Source organism: Anas platyrhynchos, chromosome 26 (genome assembly GCF_047663525.1).
Source record: "Anas platyrhynchos isolate ZD024472 breed Pekin duck chromosome 26, IASCAAS_PekinDuck_T2T, whole genome shotgun sequence".
Taxonomy (NCBI): Eukaryota; Metazoa; Chordata; class Aves; order Anseriformes; family Anatidae; genus Anas; species Anas platyrhynchos.
In genome coordinates, this window is record NC_092612.1 from 2,682,583 (window position 1) to 2,703,407 (window position 20,825).

Consider the following 20,825-nt stretch of genomic DNA (forward strand, 5'->3'; position numbering starts at 1 on the left):
GACGTGGCTCGTACGGCCTCCCAGAGCCAGCTTGGTGCTGGGGGGCTCCCCCCTCACCCCGGCACGTCTCCTTCTAGCAAAGCTGCAGCAGGGAAGATGAACCTGTACGAGTCATTCGCTCAGGCCACGCAGCTGGGGGACCTGCACACGTGTCTGATGATGGACATGAAGGCCTGCCAGGAGGACGACGTGCGGCTGCTCTGCTACCTCACCCCCTCCATCTACACAGAGGTGAGGACCCCGCAGGCACCAGGAGCACCACGGGGGCAGAGGCAGGCTGCTGGGGCCAGGCTGGTTTGCTTCTGAGGTCCAGGCTTGTTACGCTGCAGCAACAGAGCAGACAAACCTAAAAAAAGCTCCTTTGGGCTGAGCCCAGCCCAGCCTCCATCCACCCCCAGCCCAGCGTGGCGGGGACCAGCGAGCTGCCGTCATCCTGCTTCCTCACGGCCCCGTTAGAGCCTCGTGCTGTCTGCGTGGTGACGTGCTGACCTTGCTGGCCCGGCTGCATCTCGTGTTTGGCTCCGAGCACGGCATTTTCTGCGCTCCCTGGCTGCAGTTTTGCTCTCCCTCCTCTCCGGAGAGCGGCAGGTTGCCGGCTCTGCGCAGACGCCTCATCCCCGAGTCCGGGGGAAGCAGCGCTCAGAGCGAGCTCTGCTGCCTGCTCCAAACCCCTGGGTTCAATGAAACGTTTTATTGCTTTCAGCACTCGGTGCTGAGCGGGAGCCAGCTGGACTCGCTGCAGCAGTCGAGAGCAGGGCGCGCTTGGAACGGGGTCGCAGCTCGGTCCCAATTCTCACAGCCCAGCCGGGTCTTGGATGGAGCTGCTGCTGCCTCCCCGCTGCCAGGATGCTGGCAGGGCTGCGAGGCTGCAGCCTTCTTGTGCGGTGGTTGCAGGGCAGAGGCTGCAGCCAACAAGTGTCCAGCCACTGCCTGGCTGCTGGGAGCAGTGCTGGGGGTGGGAGGGAGGAGGGAGGCAGGCTAACATCACGCACTCGGGCTCATCGCAGGGGTCACGGTGCTGCCTGTACTTTCTCATTCCCTGGGAGGAATGAGCTGGCCCCTCTCCTCCCTCCTTTCTGGCTGGTTCAGCAGGAACATCTGCTGGGCTTTCAGGCTATCCAGCCCCGTTCCTCATGAGCGCTCCTGAGGGCTTCTGTGGGGCAGGGAGCACGGCAGCAGCTTGGGAGAGGGAGGAAAACCTGCACACGAGCAGGTCTCGCCCCGTGGTGCGTGCCCCAGAGGGATCCTGGCGTAGCACAGCAGCACAATCCCCCTGGTGCTTTGAGCGCTGGCTTTAACGCCCTCACCCCAAAACGGGGTCAGGCTGCTGCCCCCATGGGTGCAGTGACCGGCACGAGCCCGGCAGGATGTCCCGAGAGCAGCCCGTCTGAACAGCCCGATCCCGACTGTGCAGCGGGAGCGCACCGCCGCCAACTTCCCTGGCCTTTTGCCCCGCCTGTTGATTTTCTGATTTGCTTGCAGCTCTGCGTAACGCACGAGAGGGCCTGGGACAGCCAGCGAGGATGTGGAAAAATGGGGAATTGTAACCGCTGTGCTCTGGCTGACTTCTGGCAGCCAAAATTGAAGCAGCCTCGCTCCTCGCGCTGCCCTGGTCAGCGCCGGCCGCATCCCGCAGGCATGCTGGGCTCTGGCTCTGGCACGAGGAGGGATGCGCGCATCGAAGCCGGCGCTGAGGAGGAGCCTTGCTGCAGCCCCGGGGATAGGAGAGCTCGGCTGGTCGCCCCCTCCAGCCCTCTCCTGAGCCCTGCCTTGCTTTTGCACCCTTGCAGTTCCCAGACGAGACCCTGCGAAGCGGCGAGCTGCTCAACATGATCGTGGCCGTCATAGACTCGGCGCAGGTAAGGCAGGAGCTGAGCTGGGGCTGGGGGCAGCACGTTCCCCGTGTGGCAGCGCTCACCTCTGCTCCCAGGGGGTTTAAACCCCAAATGGCCCGGCCTTGGAGGGCATGGAGCAGTGGGGTCTGCTCGCTAAGTCCTTCGTGCTCCCGTTCTGGCTCTGGGATGCCCACGATGGCTGGTGCTTGGCCGGGAGGTGCTTGGTGCAGCTGGGGAGGTGCCGTGCCCTGATGGGTGCAGGAGGATGCAGGGAGCCCGTCCCTGCTGTGCTGCGAGCCCAGTGGGGCTTGGATCGTGCCCAGCTCCCCATCCCAGTGGGAGACCCCTCTGAGCAGAGAGCCAAGCCCTCGTTAGACCCTGCTGGAAGGAGCCTCTCCCCACGGGCACGCCGAGCTGCCACAAGCAACCCAAAAATAGCCCCGGTGAAAGCTGGGGGCAGGGAGGTGGGCACCGGCAAGAATGCTGTGCTGCGTGTTTCTGCTGTCTAGGCTCGTCTGGAGCGTGATCTGCTGATAACCCCGTAACTCGCCCTATTTATACACCATTCCTGGCCAGCCGCGCTTTTCCCAGCTGTGCCGGAGCCAGAACGCCTCGCCAGCAAGTTTTGCTTGGCGGGCCGGGGCTGGAGCTGGGCGCAGGAAAGGTTTGGGCCGTGCTGCCCTGACCCCCCCAGCCCAGCCCTGCTCTTGCTCCTCCGCTCCTGGGCTCGGCCGCGCTCTGCAGGCAGAGGTTTTGTGTTTCCCAGCAGAGGCCCGTAGCGTTTCCTCTCCCCTCCCTTCTCCGATTCCTTCTCTCCTTCCTGTTATTCTTCAGCTGTTTCCCCGCGATGCTCTGGCTGCGTGGCCTCCTCACCCAGCCCATGGGGGCCCCACAAACCTGCTGCCACAAGGGGAGCGCTGGGGGCACGCGGAGCGGGTCCCCGCTGCTGGCAGGGCTGTGCCAGGAGGGGGACAGCGAGCCCTGGCCCAGCCCGTGGGGATCTGCTGCCCATCCTGCGCCCCCAGCCCGGGCATTGATGCGTGATTAACCTCTCGTTACTTCCCCGGTGCCTCACAGCAGCTGCCTCTCCTTGGTGCTTCCTAAACCAGTCCTAATTTAGGAGCCACCTGCAGCACGCAGGGGTTTGGGGCTCTGCTGGATCCCTGCTCCTGCTGGGATGATGCTGGAGGAGCGATAACACCTTGGCTTGCTCTCCAGGCCCGGTTGTTCCCATGTAAGAGGGCTCCTGTGAGCCTCAGCATCCCGCTAACCCCCTTTGCTCTGCCGCCCAGTTGCAGGAGCTGGTGTGCCACGTGATGATGGGGAACCTCGTCATGTTTCGGAAAGACTCGGTGCTGAACATCCTCAGTGAGTAGCCACCGGGGCAGGCACCAGGGCAGGGGGGGGAAAGTGGGACCTGGGCATCCCCAAACCTTCCTGTCCCCACTGGGCTTTGCAGAGAGAGCCCAAGAGGACCAGTCCCTGCAAAGCCCTTGCCAAAGTTTTGCCCTTTCTGGCTGCTCACAGAGCAACTGAGAGTGGTTCTTGCTGGCCCTGTTACGCCGAGGTCTGGATTTCCTCATGGTGTTATTGCCACTGCTTAAAGGATCACTGCCCTAAACCCGATTGTGAGATTGAGCCGCGCGATCCAAGCTGTGAGCTCTAATGGGTTTTACCGAGCTGGCTGCGTGACGGCTTTAGGAGCCCTGGCTCTTTGCAGTGCCAGGCAAAGCCTAATCCAGGGCTCTGCAGCCTGCCTGGGCCGAGAGAAAGCAGAGAGGAGAGCCCTGAACCCCCCCCCGGCCACACAGCCTCACCCCCTGCTCCCGGCTGCTGGCTCCCCGGGGCTGTGACCGCGTCCTGCTCGGTCCTGCAGCATCACGGCACGACAGCATCGTGCCCACAACCTCTCCCGAGCAGCGTTCCTTGCCTTTCCCCCCTGCCCACCGGTGGGTGACCCAGTTCCTCTTGGTTTTTAATTGCCCTTTGGCAGCCTCGGAAGCGTTGTGCTGCTACCTCCCCCAGGCTGCCTACAGCAGAGATGCCCCTCAAAGCCTCCAGCCGGTGCCATGCTGTGCCTGTGTGTGCCCCGTGGCCCCCCGGTCCCTGCCAGCCATGACCACGGCGCTCCGGGCTGGGGCAGTCCCGCACAGGAGGCAGCAAACACCCCAAGAGATCCCCCGGCGCCTCGATCTGACAGCTGCCCAGATCCAGCTTTGCTGTTACACAAGCTGCGAGCAGCAGACTAAGCCCATTAATTACAGAGCCTCGTTAATTCTCTTCCTCTGAGCCCTGAGCAGCTGCGGTGGTGACTCTGCCATCCTGCTGCCCGTGCCTCAGCTGGCAGAGCTGCTGCTGGTGCCAAGCGGGGTCCTGGGGACCTGAGCGCAGCCGTGGCACGGTGCTGGTGGTGCAGCTGCCCCAGCACAGCACAAATCCTGCCCTCCCCAGCACACCCGCTGGGATTTCACCCCAAGGAGAGCCCTGCGCTCCTCGGTGCCCTGCTCTGGGCTGGAGGAATGGGGGGTAATGTGCCCGGGACACAGCGATGTCCCTGGAGGACCTCACAGAGGGGCCGGCAGAGCCGTGTGGGGTGGCTCTGGCAGGTCCCAATCCTTCCTCCGAGCACCCTGCAGCTCCCCTTCACCTCCCTGCGCTTGCCCCTAGTTCAAAGCCTGGACTGGGAGACCTTCGAGCAGTACTGCACCTGGCAGCTCTTCCTGGCACACAGCATCCCCCTGGAGACCATCATCCCCATCCTGCAGCACCTCAAGTACAAAGGTGAGCCGCCCCCCGGGGTGGGCGAGGCGCGGCGCTGGGTCACCGTGGCCCCGTGCCGTGGTGCTGAGGGTGTGTGGTGCTGAGATGTTTGTGCTTCCCTTGCAGAGCACCCCGAGGCGTTGTCCTGCCTGCTGCTGCAGCTGAGGCGAGAGAAGTAAGTGCTGCTGCGTGCTCAGCGCTGATCTGTGGAGCCTCCAGGGGCAGAAAGCTGGCAGGGCTGCCCCCCGGCACGCTGGGGGCTTAACCGAGCAGCATTGGTGCGATGGGGACAAGGAGATGCCACCCCCTCCTTGCAACAGCAAAGGGGAAAAGCCCTTCTTGCTGGCACCGAGGGGTTCCCAGCTCTCTTTTGGGAGAGCCCACGTGCAAGTCCTCGCCCTGGATCCTCTCAGGGACGGAGCAGGGTGCCGCCTGTGGCCCTGTGGTGGTGGCTTTCCAAAGGCTGCAGCTCCCTGCTGCAATGTTTGTCGAGGGCAAACTCGCAGCCTGCTGAGCTCCAGCGCTGTTTGCCTGCCACCCTGCGTGCCCTGCAGCCCCATACTTGACGGGGGGCAGGCTGTCACCTGCCTCTCCGGGCAGGAGGGTGGTAGAGGTGCCTCGGCATTGCTCTGTGCTGTCCCTGCCCGCATCGGCCGCGTCCCGCAGTGGATAGCATTTGATTTGTTTTCATTGATGCAGTGCGTGGGGCTGGGTAATCTAATCCCAGCTCCAAATGGTGTGAGCAAAACACAAGTGATGGCAGAGACAAGCTCCAGCCTCGCACACGCAGCAGCACCGCGTGGTTTCCTACCAAGGAGCCAGGGCCAGGAGCTCGCTGCCGGCTGCTCTCGGGAGGGTCCTTTAGCAGCAGCCTCAGGGTGCTGCTGGCCTCCCCTGGGACCTGGGACCCAGGACGGAGGTGCCAAGGCTGGAGCCGAGGGCACCCACCCGGCCTCTTCCTTCCCCCTCCCCGTTTCGCCGCAGGCCCAGCGAGGAGATGGTGAAGATGGTGCTGAGCCGGCCGTGCCACCCCGACGACCAGTTCACCACCAGCATCCTGCGGCACTGGTGCATCAAACACGACGACCTGCTGGCCGAGCACATCAAGTCGCTGCTCATCAAGAACAACAGCCTGCCGCGGAAACGCCAAAGGTGAGGGCAGCAGCGGGGGGCTCTGCGGGGCCGGGATGCTGTGAGGGGTCCTGCGGGACGTCACCCAGCCCACCCCCCTTTGGGCCAGGGCGGTGCCGCTGCCCACCCACACACGGGCAGAGCCCTGAGTGAGCGGCTCTGCTCCCGAGCTGACATCCCACCAGGAAGACCCTTTTGTTTTGAGTCTGTTCCCCGAGTTGTTTGGGGGAAGAGCTTCCATTTCAGCTGTTGGTGCGTGTGGTGCCAAGCCGCGGCGCTCCCCTGCTGCGTCAGCGGCCTCCCCTCGGCCCTGCTGTGCCTGCCTGCCAAGCAGCGTGATGTTTCTGGAGCGTTTTTGGGTGCAGATCTCCCAGATGTGGCCAACCACACGTGCTTGGTCTCTCCTGGGACACTGCAGCCGTTGGGGTGGCCGGGGTCACAGAGCCTTTTGGCACAGGGGGGCTGGAGGAGGCAGCTGGGCGAAGCTGGAGCCCGCAGGACCTCGCTCTGCTCCACTCTGCTCCCCAGGCGCTTTCCCAGCCTTTCATCCAGCCTCAAAATCAAACACCAAACCCAGAGGCAGCCTCTCCCGCGGGCACAGCCCGCACGGTGCCCGGCAGCAGCCACCAGCCCCTGCTGCTCCCTTCGCTGCTCCGTGCCCCTCCGCAGCAGCGTGCGCACCCCCGGCCGTGCCGCAGCCCCTCGGTGCCGGGGGTCTCCTCCTGCAGCCCCCCGGTGCTGGTGCTCAGCGGGCTGCCAGGCTGGGACCGGGCGGCCTTTTGCTGGAGTAGGAAGGACATCTAGTGTCCTGGGGAAGCAGAGCAGCACCGCGAGGGCTGCGTGTCCCCAAGGACCGCTGGCAGCCGGCACCGGGACAGCGTCCGTCCCGCTGGCACCGCGGGGTCCCCCACATCTCCTGCGAGGCTGCTGGGGAAATCAGCTCGTCCGTCGGTTCCCTTCTCCTCCTCCCCGTTAATTAGCCGTCCTCTGCAGTGGAACAACGCAGCTCTTTTCCCGGTGTTTCTGTTCCAGGATCCGGGCTGAAGCCAGGTCTAATCCCTGCTAATTAACCGGCAGCCAGCTGAGGCTGGTAACGCCCGGTGCTGGCACCGCACCGTGTCCTGGGGCTGCACGCAGGGCGCTCAGTGCTCCGCAGAGCCCCCGGGGAGGAGGCGGCGAGCACCCTGAGCAGGATTCATCCCCTTACTCCCAGAGCAGACGGGCTCCAGGCATCCCTCATGTGCTGGGGCAGGAGGAGAGCCCTGCACTGCTCGGCACCCGCAGGGTCAGGGCAGAATCACCCCCTGCTGTGGGTGCTGGTCCCCACACCCCATGCCTTGAAGGACAGCCCCGTTAGCTCCATGCCCTGCATCTCCTTGGGGATTTGGGGGTTCTCGGTCTTCCCTCAAGCACTGCACGAGCTCAAACAGCTCCTGCAGCCCGTCTTGGGGGGACAGAGCAGGGCTGGGGTTGGGGTGTGCAGGAGGAGCGGGTCCGTGGCTCCTGCCCCCCCCAGGACCAACTGCGCTCCCGCTCTGCCCCCAGCCTGCGCAGTTCCAGCAGCAAACTGGCCCAGCTCACCCTGGAGCAGATCCTGGAGCACCTGGACAACCTCCGCCTCAACCTGACCAACACCAAACAGAACTGTAGGTACCGCCGCCCGGCCCCATCGCCTCGGGGCACGTGCAGATCCCAAATGGGGACTGGGATGCTCCAGGATGCCGAGACCCCCTCACTTGGCTCACAAAACCCTCAGCACCCACCTGGGGGGGGGCAAAAACCTGCCCTGGGGGGTTGACCCAGCTCCTGACTCCCCTTTTTCTGTTTCCTCAACAGTTTTCAGCCAAACCCCCATCCTGCAGGCCCTGCAGCACGTCCAGGCCAGCTGCGACGAAGCCCACAAGATGAAGTAAGTCGGCGGCGCCCGTCCCGGTGCCCACGCCTGCCCTGGCAGCGTCTGACCCCGTCCCCGCTTCCTTCCAGGTTCAGCGACCTCTTCTCCCTGGCCGAGGAGTATGAAGACTCCTCCACCAAACCCCCAAAGAGCCGCCGAAAAGCCACCCTCTCCAGCCCCCGCAGCCGCAAGAACGCCGCCCAGCCGGCCAACAACGAGGAGGAATCGGCCTCCAGCAGCGCCTCGGTAAAGTGGGGGGCTGTGGGGGGGCCGCGTCTGCCAGGGACCACTCCCATGGTCATGACCACCGCTTCCTCCTCTCCCCCTGCACAGGAGGAAGAAGACACCAAGCCCAAACCCACCAAAAGGAAAAGAAAAGGCTCCTCGGCCGTGGGCTCGGACAGTGACTGAGGGCGCAGCCCCGCGGCCGCTCTCGGACAAAAAGCCATCGCCAGGACGGAAAGCAGAGCGCGCGGCCCCTCGCCCGCTCTCTCCGCATCCCCTCCACCAGCCTCGGAGCCCCTGGGGACGGGGGGGCCCCCCCGGCCCCCACCACGGGTGCTGTGCTTCCACGCCAACCCTCCTCACTCGACTTCGGTAACGGCGGCGGCCGGGGCTGGAGCGCGTCGCCCCCAGACCCCAGGACCTGGCCCCGACCCCTGCCTGGCTCGAGCAGCGGATGGGGGTCCCCAAGGAGGGGCCGCAGCGGGGCCGAGCCCCCCCCTGCCCTAGCAGGGGCCTCGGGGCAGGCAGCCCCTGGGTGTCCATCCCCAGCCTCCTATTTTCATATAAAAAATGTAAATAAAGGGTGCGAACCAGCTGCCTGCGCCGGGATGCTTCGGGGAGGGGGACGGAGGGGCCGAGGGCGCAGGGGCGCTCCCCCCCCCGGGACACGGAGCTGCTGGGGGGGGGCTCGGCTCCGTGGTGCCACCCAGGCTGGAGCTCACCGTCAGCACAAGGGGGGGGGCCGCTTTCCATTTTCACCCCCAGAGCTATGAGCGATTTTTAAGTGTTTTTAAAAAAAAATAAAAATAAAAATTCTTCCACTGTTTTGTACCCGGCGCCCCCGCTTTGTGCTGCGGCTCCTGGAGGGCTCCGTGGTGCTGAGCCCCCCCCCCCCCCGACCCCATCCCATGGCAGCAGCCCCCCCCCCCAGTGCAAGGGGGCTGCGGTGCTGCTGCCCCCCCCCCAGCCCCTGAGCCACGGGGGTGGGAAGGGGCCAGGAGCAGAAGGGGGAGGCTGGGGGGGGATTGGGGTGAAATGGGGGGGCTGCGGCTGTGGGGGGGGGGCATGGGGAGGGGGACAGATGGAATGGGGGGGGGCGTGGGGAGGAGGATGAGGAGAAGGGTGATGCGATGGGGGGGCTGTGGGGAAGGGCACAGGGATGAAATGGGGGGGCTGGGGCCATGGGGGGGGCGGGGGTGGAATGGGGGGGGGCGTGGGGAGGATGTTGGGGACGTGGGGGGCTGTGGAATGGTGGTGTGAGGGGGGGGGAGGATTGGGGAAGGGCACAGGGGTGGAATGGGGGGGTTGGGGCCGTGGGGGGGGGCACGGGGCTGGAATGGGGGGGGCGTGGGGAGGAGGAGGAGGAGGGCACGGCGGGGGTTAGAAGGCCAGGGACGAAATGGGGGGGCGCAAGCAGGATGGGGGGGGGGGGAGGCAAGCATGATGGGGGGGTTGGACGGGGCTGGGGGGGGGGCGTTCCACGGTGGGGCCAGCCCCGGGGCGGGGGCGGGGGCGGGGGCGGCTCCTCCCGGGGGCGGCCCCAGCCGGGGCTGTCGGTGGCGGCGGCGGCGGAGGGGGGGGGGCGGGTGCGTGGAGGGGGGGGGGGGTCCGGGGGTCGCGGCCATGGCGCTGGTGGCGCTGCTGGTGGCCGGGCTGGCGGCGCTGGCGCTGCTGCAGCGGCTGCTGTGGCCGCGGCTCTGGGCGGACGCCGCCTTCGTGGCGCGGGCGGCTCGGTGCCGGCGGCGGGCGCTGGCGGCGGCTGGGGGGGGGGGTCCGGGGGGGTCCGGAGGCGGCGGCAGCCTCGCGGCTCGGTTCCTGCGGGCGGCGCGGGCGGCTCCGTCCCGGCCGTTCCTGCGGGTGGCGGCCGGGCCCGTGCCCTACGGGCGGGCGGCGGCGGCGGTGGCGCGGGTGGCGAACGCGCTGCGGGGGCGGGCGCTGGGGGGGGGGGGGGGGCGGCGGGGAGCTGGGGCCCGGCGTGGCCGTGGGGCTGCTGGCGGGGAACGAGCCCGGTTTCGTCTGGGGTTGGCTCGGGCTGGCGGCGCTGGGGGCCCGGGCCGCCTTCCTGGGCACGGCGCTGCGCCCCAAAGCGCTCCGGCACTGCCTGCGCGCCTGCGGGGCCAGGGCGCTGCTGGTGGCGCACGGTGAGGAGCTGGGGGGGGGGCAACGGGGGCTGCTGGGGGGGCACCGGGATGCTGGGGGGATGGGGGGTGGGGTGCTGGGATACTGGGAGGAATGGGGGGGGGGATAGCGGGGAGCAGGGGGGCGGGGGGAGAAAGGGATGGGGGCTCCAGGGGTCAGGGGATGGGTACTGGGGTATGGGAGTACTGGGGTGGGGGGGCTGGGGGCACTGGGTAATGGGGCACTGGGATACTGGGAGTACTGGGGATGGGGGGACTGGGGGTACCAAGTGATGGGGGCTCTGGGGACACCGGGTAATGGGGCACTGGGATACTGGGAATATCAGGGATGGGGGCGCCAGGGGGAACCAGGGGGACCAGGGGTACCAAGGGATGGTGGCACAGGGGGGACCGGACAATGGGGCACTGGGATACTGGGAGTACTGGGGATGGGGGACTGGGGGGATCCAAGGGATGGGGGCACCAAAAAGGCCAGGGGATGGGGGCACTGGGAGCACCTGGGTACCAGAGCTAAGGGCACCAGGGGTACCTGTGGGATGGGAGCACCGGGAGGCTGGGAGTACTGGGAGAAGGGGCACCAAGAGGTGGGGGCATCCAGGGTACCGAGAGGACTGGGGGAACAGGGATACTGGGATTACTGGGGGAGGGAGCACCAGGGGTACTGGGATACTGAGGTACCAGAGTGGCACCAGGATACCAGAGATAAAGGCAGTTGGGGTGTTTAGGAGATGGGGACACTGGGAGTACTGGGATGGAGGAATAGGGGGTTCCAGGGATGGGGGTACCAAGGGGTCGTACTGGGGTACCAGGGGCATGGTGGGTGGGGGCACTGGGGTCCCAGGGGTACCGACAAGGCCACTGAGGCAGCAGAGGGATGAGGGGTGCCAGGGTACCGGGGGCACCAGGGGTTGGGGTACTGGAGGTACCTGGGTACCTTGGGGGTACTGGTGATGGGGGCAGTGGTACCGAGCCCAGGATGGCCACCTGGGATGGGGTGGGACACAGGGCGGTGCTGGGGGGGTCACTGGGGTGTCTCCAGCATGGGGGCGATGCGAGGTCAGGGAGCTGGGGGTGTCCAGGAGGGTCCCAGCCACGTGCCCCGTCCCCTTGCCCCATGGCAAAACCAGGGCTTGGGGTGCCCTGGCTGGGAGGGGGGAGGTCCCCAAAGGCTGATGCCACCCGCAGGTGGGGGTCCCCAGCTTCTGCCCCACCAAGACAGGCTTTGGGGGTGTGTGGGGGGGGACTGGAGCCATGCCCAGGGCCTGCCCCCACCCCGTCCCACTCCCCCCTCCCCAGACCTGTTTCCCATGGTGGAGCCGATCCTGCCCAGCTTGCAGGAGGAGGACGGCATCGTGGTGTGGGTGCTGGGCGCGGGGCCGTACCCCCCCGGCGTGGTGGCCCTGCAGGAGCTGCTGGATGAGGCCTCGGAGGAGCTGGAGCCCGAGGACGTGTGGCAGCCCGAGGACATGAACGACACCTGCCTCTACATCTTCACCTCGGGCACCACTGGTGGGGACGGCGCTGACGGGACGGGGACGGGGGCACCGCAGGGAGCAGGGCCCCGGGGTGGGGGGTGGGGGGGCTCAGCAGCATCGTCCCCCCTTTCCCCACCAGGTCTCCCCAAGGCCGCCCGCATCTCCCACCTCAAATCCATCATGTGCCTGAGCTTCTACGAGCTGGTGGGCGCCTCCAGCCGCGACGTGGTGTACCTGGCGCTGCCGCTCTACCACATGGCCGGGTCCCTGCTGGGCATTGTCGGCTGCATCGGCATCGGTGGGTGAGGGGCGCTGGGGACCCCCGGGTGGCATCCGGGGGAGGGGGGTGGACAAAGTGGGGGCTGATTCCTCCTCTTCGTGCAGGGGCCACGTGCGTGCTGAAGGAGAAGTTCTCAGCCAGCCAGTTCTGGGACGATTGCTGTGCCGAGGGCGTCACCGTCTTCCAGTACATCGGGGAGCTCTGCCGCTACCTGGTCAACCAGCCCCAGGTCTGGGGGGGACCTGGGGGGGGCAGGCAGGACCAGGAGGGGTTCCGGAGCCCCCCCCCCCCTCAATGCTGACCCTGCCTCCCACAGCGCCCCGGGGAGCGGCAGCACGGGCTGCGGCTGGCGGTGGGCAGCGGGCTGCGCCCCGACGTCTGGCGGCGCTTCCTGGAGCGCTTCGGGGCCATCCGCATCGTGGAGACCTACGGGCTGACCGAGGGCAACGTCACCCTCTTCAACTACACTGGCACGCCCGGCGCCGTGGGGCGCAGCAGCTTCATCTACAAGGTGCTGGGGGCACTGGGGGGACGGGGACGGGGGCTGGGATGGGGAATTCCGCGTCCCCGTCCCAGCATCCTGACACCGCGCTCCCCAGCTCTTCTCGCCCTTCGAGATCGTGCGCTACGACGTGGCCGAGGGAGCCCCGGTGCGGGACAAGGCCGGGCGCTGCATCCGCGTGGGGACGGGTGAGGCGGGGGGCCGGGGACGGAGCTGGGGGGTCCCAGGGAATTTGGGGATCCCAGGGAAGTTGGGGATCCCAGGGAGGGTGGGGGTCCCAGGGCCATCCCCCTCACACAGCCCCGGTCCCCGCAGGCGAGACGGGGCTGCTGATCGCCCCGGTGACCCCCCGGACCCCCTTCCTGGGCTACGCGGGCAGCCAGGAGCTGTCGGAGCAGAAGCTGCTGCGCGGGGTCTTTGCCGAGGGGGACACCTACTTCAGCACCGGTGACCTGGTGGAGCAGGATGCGGCCCAATTCGTCCGCTTCCGCGACCGCACCGGCGACACGTACAGGTGGTGCTGAGCGCGCGGCCCCCACCCCCTCCCCGCCCCACGGGGACCCCCTCAGAGCATCCCCCCCATCACGCGGGGGTGCTCAGCCCCCTTCCAATCCCCCCCCCCCCAGGTGGAAAGGTGAGAACGTGGCCACCACGGAGGTGGCCGAAGTCCTGGCGGCCCACGAGGCGCTGCAAGAAGTCACCGTCTACGGTGTGAGCGTGCCAGGTAGCGCTGCCCCCCAAAGCCACCCCGCTGCCCACCCCCACCCCACCCCATCGCCCCGCGGTGCCCCCCCAGCTCTGCCCCTCGCCCCCCAGGCCACGAGGGCCGTGCCGGGATGGCGGCGCTGGTGCTGCGCCCCGGCTGCCGGCTGGACGGCGCCGGGCTCTACCAGCACGTGGCCGAGCTGCTGCCCCCATACGCCCAACCCCGCTTCCTCCGGCTGCAGGTAACGGGGTGGGGGGGGACACACGGGGACAAGGGGGGGGGACAGCGGGGAGGGGAGGGGGCCCAGCACCTCCGTGTCGCCGCGCCAGGAGCGCCTGGAGATGACGGCGACCTTCAAGCAGCAGAAGGTGCGCCTGGCGCAGGAGGGCTTCGACCCGGCGCGCGTCCCCGACCCCCTGTTCCTGCTGGACGAGGCCGCCCGCGCCTACGTGCCCCTGGGCCCCGCGCTCTGGGAGGACATCGTGGCCGGCCGCAGGCGCCTCTAGGCCGGGCCCCGGTGCCCCAAGGGGCCAGGGGGGGTCCAGCAGGGGGTGGCCCACGGCGCTGTGGGGCTGTCCTGAAGTGCCCACGTCCGTCCTGCGGGCCCTAGGTCTGTCCTGCAGCCCCCATGTTCATCCTACAGGCCCCATGTCTGTCCCACGGCCCTCACACCCATCCTACAGCCCCCACATCCATCCTGCAGCCCCCACATCTGTCCTACAAGCCCCACATCCATCCTACAGGCCCTACATGCATCCTACGGCCCCCACGTCTGTCCTACACACCCTGTGTTCATCCTACAGGCCCCATGTCTGTCCCACGGCCCCCACATCCATCCTATAGCCCCCACATCCATCCTACAGGCCCCATGTCCGTCCTACAGGCCCCATGTCTGTCCTGCAGGTGTCACGCCCATCCTACAGGCCCCATGTTCATCCTACAGGCCCCATCTCTGTCCTACAGCCCTCATGTTCATCCTACAGGCCCCATGTCCATCCCATGGCCCTCACATCCATCTGACAGCCCCCACGTCTGTCCTACAAGCCCCATATCTGTCCCGCAGTCCTCACACCCATCCTACAGGCCCCACGTCCATCCTGTGGTCCCTAGGTCCGTCCTACAGGCCTCATGTCTGTCCTGCAACCCCCACGCCCATCCTACAGTCCCCATGGCCATTCTGCGGCCCTCATATCCATCCTGCAGCCCCCACATCCATCCTACAGCCCCCATGTCCATCCCGTGGCCCTCACATCCATCCGACAGGCCCCACATCCAGCCTGCAGCCCCCACATCCATCCTACAGGCCCCATGTCCACCCCGTGGCCCTCACATCCATCCTGGGGTCCCCACATCTGTCCTGGGGCCCTCCTGTCCATCCTACCAGCCCCCCCCCCCCCAAACCTCCTTGTGTCCCCCCCATGGGGCTCCTGCCCCAGCCACCAGTGCCTTCCCCCTCCTCGGGGCCCTTTCTAGGTAAATTTCTCCCATTTCGGGTTTTTTTTGGCAAATAAAGACTTTTTGTAGCAAACCTCGCTGCCGCGTCTGTCACCCCCCCATCCCACCCCGCGCTGGGCGGGGGGGGGGGCACCCATGGGAGGGCACCAAGGCCAATAATGACGCTTGGCCTCAATTCGGGGGGTTTTGCCCCAAAAAAAAGGCCGGCTGGGCCACGCGCCCACCTCCCGCAGCCCCAATGCACCACAGCAGCCGCATCCAAAGTTATAAATCATTCCTTTCTTTATTAAACATAGCTTGCAAGTGATAAATATTACAAAGGTTTTTTTTATTATTTTTTTTTAAGTTTTTTAACTCCTTTCTCCAAAAATTAGCTTATTATTTGTAACCAGTCACTGCGGAACCAGTTGGCAGTATTCAAACGGCTTTTTGCTTTATTTTTTTTTTCCTTTTTCAACCAGATTTTTCAAACACAATGCAGAAAAAAAAAAGAAAAAAGAAAATGGGGGGGGGAGGCTGGGGGTGGGGGGGGGGGGCGCATTAAATTGTGCAGTTTCACACCTCCTGCTCAGCTGCCACCCCTCTTTTTTTTTGGGGGGGGTCTCTCATGGCTGCCCCCCCCCCCATGCTCACACAGGGGTGACCCTGGTGCCCCCCCCCCCCCCCCCCCCGAAAGGTGACAGAGCTGGGGGGGTGGGGGTGGGGGGGCAGCGGTTTGGGAACCATGGGGGGGGGCAATTTGGGGGTGGGGGGTGGGCAGGGAACCCCCCAGTGCCCCCAAATGGGCAATGGGAGCTGGGAGGGGAGAGTGAGGGGGGGGGCTCTGCAGGGAGAGGGGCTGCTGGAGATTGTGGGGGGGTCCCCAGTAAAAAGGGGGAGGATGCTGGGGGGGACAGCCTGATCCTGGTACCCATTTGGGTGGGGGGGGGGGGGGGGGGAGATGCAAACCAACCTCTCCTAGCAGCTTTGGGGCAAAATCTCTGCAATTTGGGGGGGGGGGGGGGGGGGGTAACCAAAGCTCCTGGTTTTGATATCATTTGGGGGGGGGGGGGGGAAATGGGGATTGGGGGGGGGGCGAGACGAAGGAGGCGGCACACCGCAGGTTGTTATAGCTGTATATTGTATATATGCCAATGCAATAATAAAAACAGTGCAAATACAGTTACAGTTCAGAATACTCGTCCCCCCCCCTCGCCCCCCCCTCCTCGCCCAACCCCCCCCCCCTTCATCCCCAACGCTCTCCCCCCCCCCCCCCCCATCCCCAGGCCCCCCGCTCCCGGTGCTCTGCGGGAAGCCCCCCCCAGGCCCCGCCGTGCTGGGAGGGGGGTCGGGGGGGGGGGGGAGCTGGGGGGGGGGGTCGAGGGGGGGGCATTTTAGGGGTTGGGGGGGGGGGGGGTCGGGAGGAGGGGGGGTCCTGTCGTGTGTGTGTGAAGGCACAGATTTGGGAGGTGGCCGCCGCCACCAGTGCATCCCCGCCGCCCCCCCCTCCCTCCCCATTTCGCCCCCCCCCCGCCCCCAGCCCAGCCGGCCCCCCCCCACTTTTTGCACGGTTCATGTCACACGCACGAGGCCACACTACGACAAGGACGTGACAACTTCCACAACACCCATGGCTAGGCTGGTTTTTTGTTTCTTTTTTTTTGTTTTTCGGGTCAGGTTCTTTTTTTTTTTTTCCTTTTTTTCCTTTTTTTTTTTTCTACACAATGTACAATTTTTTTTTTTCATTTTTTTTTCTTTTTTCTTTTTTTAATGTGTCAAGAAATAGCTTATATACACGAATGAGTCCTTGTTATAACATTTCGGCAGCAATACCATAAGCTAATTAAGATCTCGTCGGGGTGGGGAGGGTGGGGGGCGATGAGGGGGGGGAGGTTAGAGGTTGGGGGGGGGGGTTACGCCTTTGGAGGAACCAAAAAAAAAATTAAAAAATAAAAATAAAACCCCAATAAGCATTTTTTTTTTTCACAAGCGGCTCTACACCTAGCGGTAAAAGAAAAGCTAACAAAAGCGGGAAGAAATCCTTAGTTCTGTATCCAAAAAAACAGGAAAAAAAAAGAAAAACAACAAAAAAAAAAGGAAGAAATGACGATTTTCTACCATACATCACATCCAGGGAGGGTGCAGGGGGGCCGGGGGGGGGGCTCGCACGCGGTGGTCAAGACGAAAGCAAACCGGGAGCTGCGCATCCAACGGGGGGGCCGGGGGGGGGCCAGGACCCCCGGGGGGGGCTGGAGCGGGGCTGGGACCCTCCCCAAATTTCCCTTAGCACCATGAAGCCGCCAGCCTGCCCCGCAGCGGGACGCTGTGCCCCCCCCCACCCCGAACTCCCCCCCTCCCCCGGCGGCAGAGACTCATCTCCGAAGTATTGCACTTTTTTTTTTTTTTTCTTTCTTTCCTTAAATTTTTAAAATTTCATCTCAACCAATGCGCCCGGGTCACCTCGTACCTCTCGGCAACACCTGATTGGGGACAATGGCACTTAAACGAGGGCTGGGGGGGGGGTCTGGGCGGGGGGGGGGGGCGATAAAACCCCAAAAAGTCTCAGCTGGATCCAAGGGGAAAGGCCAAGTGGGCACAGCCCCCCCCGGGCAAGAAAAAAAGGGAGAGGTTGGGGAGGAACCCGGGGGGTCCCGGGGGGGGGGATTTGGGGGGGGGGGGGGCCAAGCCAGCTGAAAGAGTAAAAAACAAACAAAAAAGAACACACACAAAAAATGTGTATATATATATAGGTTATATATATATATACATGCCACTACGCTTCACTAGTGTCCCCCCCCCCCAAAAAAAAAAAAATCCTTTTGCTTCTGGAGGGCCCCGGGTGGGGGGTTTGGGGCGCCCACACCCCTCGGGGAGTAAGTGCTCATCGAATTGAGGGGGGGGCACCGGAGGGAGATGGTTGGGGTTGGGTGGGGGGGCACTGCCCGGAGTTGGGCCCCCCCCCCCCAAGTCCCAAAATTGGCCCCGGCAGCGCGGTGCCAGGGTGGTGATGGGGCGGGGGGGGGGGCGCCCCCAAAAAGCGGCTCCCTGCGGGCGGCTGAAAATTGCACGAGAAAATTTTAAGGTGAGGAAGAAGAAAAAATATTAAAAATAAAAAAAAAAATCAACCACACACACACACAAAAAAAAAACAACTCGGGGGGGGGCAGGGGGGGGGGGGATGAACTCCCTGCGGCCGCCTGCGGGGTCTGCTCCATTGCGGCGCTGGGGGGGGGGGGGGGGGGCAGCTTTGGGGGGGGGGGGCACGCTCCAGCTGCCCGCTTCTGCTCTGCGGAGGCCGAGGAGGAAGAGGAGGAGGAGGAAGAGGATGGGGGGGGGTGGGGGGGGGCCGTTAGTGTGAAGGTTAAGTGCAAATCGAGCATTTCTCCGACGACTTCCGCGGCTTCTCCTCGCTTTGGGGTTTTGCCACCAGCGGCCGCAGCCCAGCCGTGCCCGGGGGGGGGGGGCTGAGAGTGGGGTGTGGGGGGGGGGCCACAGCCACAGCCGGGGACATCGAGACCCCCCTCGGGGACCCCGAGACGGCGGCCGGGGGCTGCCCTCCTCCGGGAGGGGGCCGTGGAGCAGCTCTCCTGGCTTCTTCTGGGGAGCAAAGGGAAACGAGCACCCTACCGGCGAGGACGGCCGTCCCGGCTCCAAGCCCATCGCAGCGCTTTGTGCCCCCGTTTTTTTCCCCGGGAGTCAGCCCAGGCTGCCCTTTGGAAAACAAAAAACCGGTCACTTTTATGTAAAGTGGATGACCCTTTACAAGTCTCTGGAAAGGAGAAAAAAAAAAAAAAAAAAAAAAAAAAAAGGGTTTAACCATCCATTTAGCAAAGGAGGAGGAAAGGGGGGAAAAAAACAAAAAAAAACAAAAAAACACAACACAATTAAAAATTCTATGCTTTGTCATTACAAAAAAAATAGCATAAAACAAGCTTTAACACATGGATAGTGCTGACTTCAAGCAGACATTGTTCTGACCTCGGGCAAAGGAAGTGACCTCTCACTGCTATAGAAAACCAAAGAAGTTAAGGTTTGGAAAAGGACAGGTCGCTGAAGGTTTGAAATGGGATTTTTTGTTTTTTCTTTCTTTTTTTTTTTTTTTTTTGTGGATTTTTTTTTTCCGTTTTGTTTGTTTGTCGTTTTTTTTTTTTTCGTTTGTTTCGTTTTGTTTCTTTTTTTTGTCTTTTTTTTTCCCCATGTACGGTAGGCACCAGTACAGGCACTGCATGCGACAGAGGTGGGGAGGAAGGGATGGGGGGGGGGGGGGGCGCTCAGCAGGCGTTATTTCTGTCCGCTGATGGACTGCGATATAGACCGGGGGGGGATCATATCTAAAAGGTATTCCCGCTGCCGGTCCGCCAAACTCGATGCTTTGTGGCCTCCGATGCCAGCGTTCAGGTACGCAATGTTAACACCTGCAGAGGGGAGAGAAAAGCAGCTGGGGACTCCTCTCGGACGTGCAGCAGCCAGGGGGGGCGGTGGATTTTCCCCCCCCCGACCTCCCACCCGCCCGCTCCCCGGGGCCGTTACCTGGCATGCCGAGGAGACCACCCGCCACCGAGAGCTGCGGCGCCTGCGCAAAGTTGGAGAGCATGGAGCGGGCAGAGGTGGGGATGCCGCGCTGCAAAGTGCTCTGGGGCTGCGGAGCCTGCAGGGGGGGAGAGAAGGAACAAGGGGACGTGAGCCGACGGCGTGCCGGGGGGGGACGGGACCCGCGAGGACTGGGGGGAGCTGAGTCTCTCCGGAGGAGCCCAGCTGGAGGATGAGGAGTTGGACACAGCCCAGCCCGGTGCACGGCAGCGCGGTCCCAGACGGGTCACCGGGACTCCGGTTAGGAGCAACCGTGGAGTCCAGGGGAAAAAGCAGAGTGCCCAAGAGCCTAAACCCGCTGCGAGGACCAGGAGAAGGCAGCGGGGTGCTCACAGCTCCCTCGCTGCAGGAGGGCTCGCTGCGCCCAGCCAGCTCCCAGCCAGCCCAAATCCTGCCCGTGAGAGGTGACAATGAGTTGGGGACGGGTGGGAGCCGCTCACCTGCCGGAGCGTATGGTGCCTCATGATGTTCTCCTGCTTGCTGACGCTGGAGACGGCAGGAGCCGCAGTGGGGGACAAGGCCGCCTGCTGCTGTAGCCTCTGCTCAATTTCCTGCAAGGGAGGAAGAGGAGAGGAGAGGCCTCAGGTGAGGGGGGGGAGGCTCAGACCTCACCCCGCGAGGTGAGAGCCCTGCCCCAGCGGGTGGCATCCCAGGAGCAGGGCAAAGCGGGTTCCTCCCACGGGCTGCTGTCCCCATGCGGTGCAATCACAGCTTGATTTGAAGCCCCGCTGCCCACTTAGAGCTCGGCTGCGTTCCCAAGGTGTGACTGGAACCGCAGGCTCGCTGCAGCCAGCACCGACAGCTTTTTTTCTCTCTGCACCCACTTGTTACAAACAGCCCGGAGAAGACGACTCCTCCTGCTCCAAAACAGGCACGTCCGACTTGTCAGCAGCCGGATTCCGCTTCATCTTGTGTGTTTTTTTGTGTTTTTTTTTTAAGCAGTTCACAAATTATGATTCCGGTTTATTCCCCCCCAGGGCCTCCAAACGAGTTCTGCAGCACCAATTTATCACGGGAACCCAGCGAGTCGTCCCTCCCACCCCCCCCCATTTTCGTTTTCGTAGCCGAGCGAGCAGGCAGCAAGCGGTTAAGCGACTTCCCTCGAGTTCCAGGAAGTCAGTGGCAAAGCGGGGAGAGCAGCCAGCTGTCCTGACTCAGCCCTCAGCCCACTCTGCCTCCCACTGCTGTCAGCGGGACGAGTCACCGAGCCGGCACCGAGGAGAGGCAGAGCCGCTCCTGGAACACCCCGCGCACGGCGGGAGCGGGCAGCGCGTCCCCAAGGAGAGGTGAAACTCCTCGAGGAGCCCCAGCAGAGAAACCAAAAGGATGGAGGAGCACAAAGGGAGGGGAGCAGCGGCTCCCGGTGCCCCGAGGGGAGCCGGGGTCACCCAGCAGGTTCGCCGTGCGCGCCGGGCACTTGCCTGCTCCTGCTGCAAAGCCTTGACGAAGGCGTTCTTCAGCCGGTTGGTGTGCTCTGCCTTCAGTGCCTTCTTCTGGTTGGAAGTCATGCACTGCTCGCACAGGATCTTGCCATTTTTCTCCTGCTTCCAGTGCGGGGTGAAGTCGGTGCGGCACTGAGCGCAGACGAAGGGCTCCACACGCAGGAGGGACGCGCAGCTTTTCCCTGCAAGGCGCCAGGAGCGGGAGTTAAGTGGGGCAACGGGGCAGCTGGGCTCTTACACCGCCTCCTCCCACCTCGGGCACAACACCAACGCAGCATCGTGCACGGCGCCGGCACACGAGGGAAGGTGCCAGTGCTCCAAGGGGTAGAAGAGCGCCCCGGGAGGGCTGCACGGTGGAGGGAAGGGCGAGGTGGGAGCTGGTGGGGCTTCCCGGGAGCTTACAGCCAGCAAAA

General features: G+C 64.5%; 3 protein-coding genes across 6 annotated transcripts in view; 2 read left to right on the plus strand and 1 right to left on the minus strand.

Annotated features, from left to right (window-relative positions):
- INTS3 (integrator complex subunit 3) overlaps positions 1–8,676 on the plus strand; it is a 36,871-nt gene extending 28,195 nt beyond the window's left edge. Inside the window, exons 21-30 of the mRNA XM_038167933.2 lie at positions 78–231; positions 1,791–1,859; positions 3,128–3,203; positions 4,503–4,616; positions 4,722–4,770; positions 5,580–5,747; positions 7,272–7,372; positions 7,563–7,635; positions 7,710–7,866; positions 7,954–8,676. Of these exons, the coding sequence (XP_038023861.1) occupies positions 78–231; positions 1,791–1,859; positions 3,128–3,203; positions 4,503–4,616; positions 4,722–4,770; positions 5,580–5,747; positions 7,272–7,372; positions 7,563–7,635; positions 7,710–7,866; positions 7,954–8,031 (1,039 nt within the window). The 3' untranslated portion in view covers positions 8,032–8,676. The remainder of the gene's footprint in view (positions 1–77; positions 232–1,790; positions 1,860–3,127; positions 3,204–4,502; positions 4,617–4,721; positions 4,771–5,579; positions 5,748–7,271; positions 7,373–7,562; positions 7,636–7,709; positions 7,867–7,953) is intronic.
- A 747-nt stretch (positions 8,677–9,423) lies between these two features.
- SLC27A3 (solute carrier family 27 member 3) lies at positions 9,424–14,478 on the plus strand. Its single transcript, XM_038168017.2, is given in 11 exon segments — positions 9,424–9,783; positions 9,785–9,986; positions 11,280–11,492; positions 11,598–11,756; positions 11,843–11,967; positions 12,055–12,249; positions 12,338–12,428; positions 12,556–12,754; positions 12,867–12,964; positions 13,057–13,187; positions 13,276–14,478. Coding segments are annotated over 11 exon segments (1,905 nt in total). The 5' UTR covers positions 9,424–9,468; the 3' UTR covers positions 13,453–14,478.
- Positions 14,479–18,264: 3,786 nt separating this feature from the next.
- Positions 18,265–20,825, minus strand: part of GATAD2B (GATA zinc finger domain containing 2B) — a 29,283-nt gene continuing 26,722 nt past the window's right edge. For all 4 annotated transcript variants that reach the window (XM_072027984.1, XM_038167911.2, XM_038167912.2 and 1 more), the window contains exons 8-11: positions 20,392–20,594; positions 19,411–19,521; positions 18,911–19,028; positions 18,265–18,795 (exon numbers count right to left, since the gene is read on the minus strand). In XM_072027984.1, the coding sequence (XP_071884085.1) occupies positions 18,662–18,795; positions 18,911–19,028; positions 19,411–19,521; positions 20,392–20,594 (566 nt within the window). In that variant the 3' untranslated portion in view covers positions 18,265–18,661. The remainder of the gene's footprint in view (positions 18,796–18,910; positions 19,029–19,410; positions 19,522–20,391; positions 20,595–20,825) is intronic.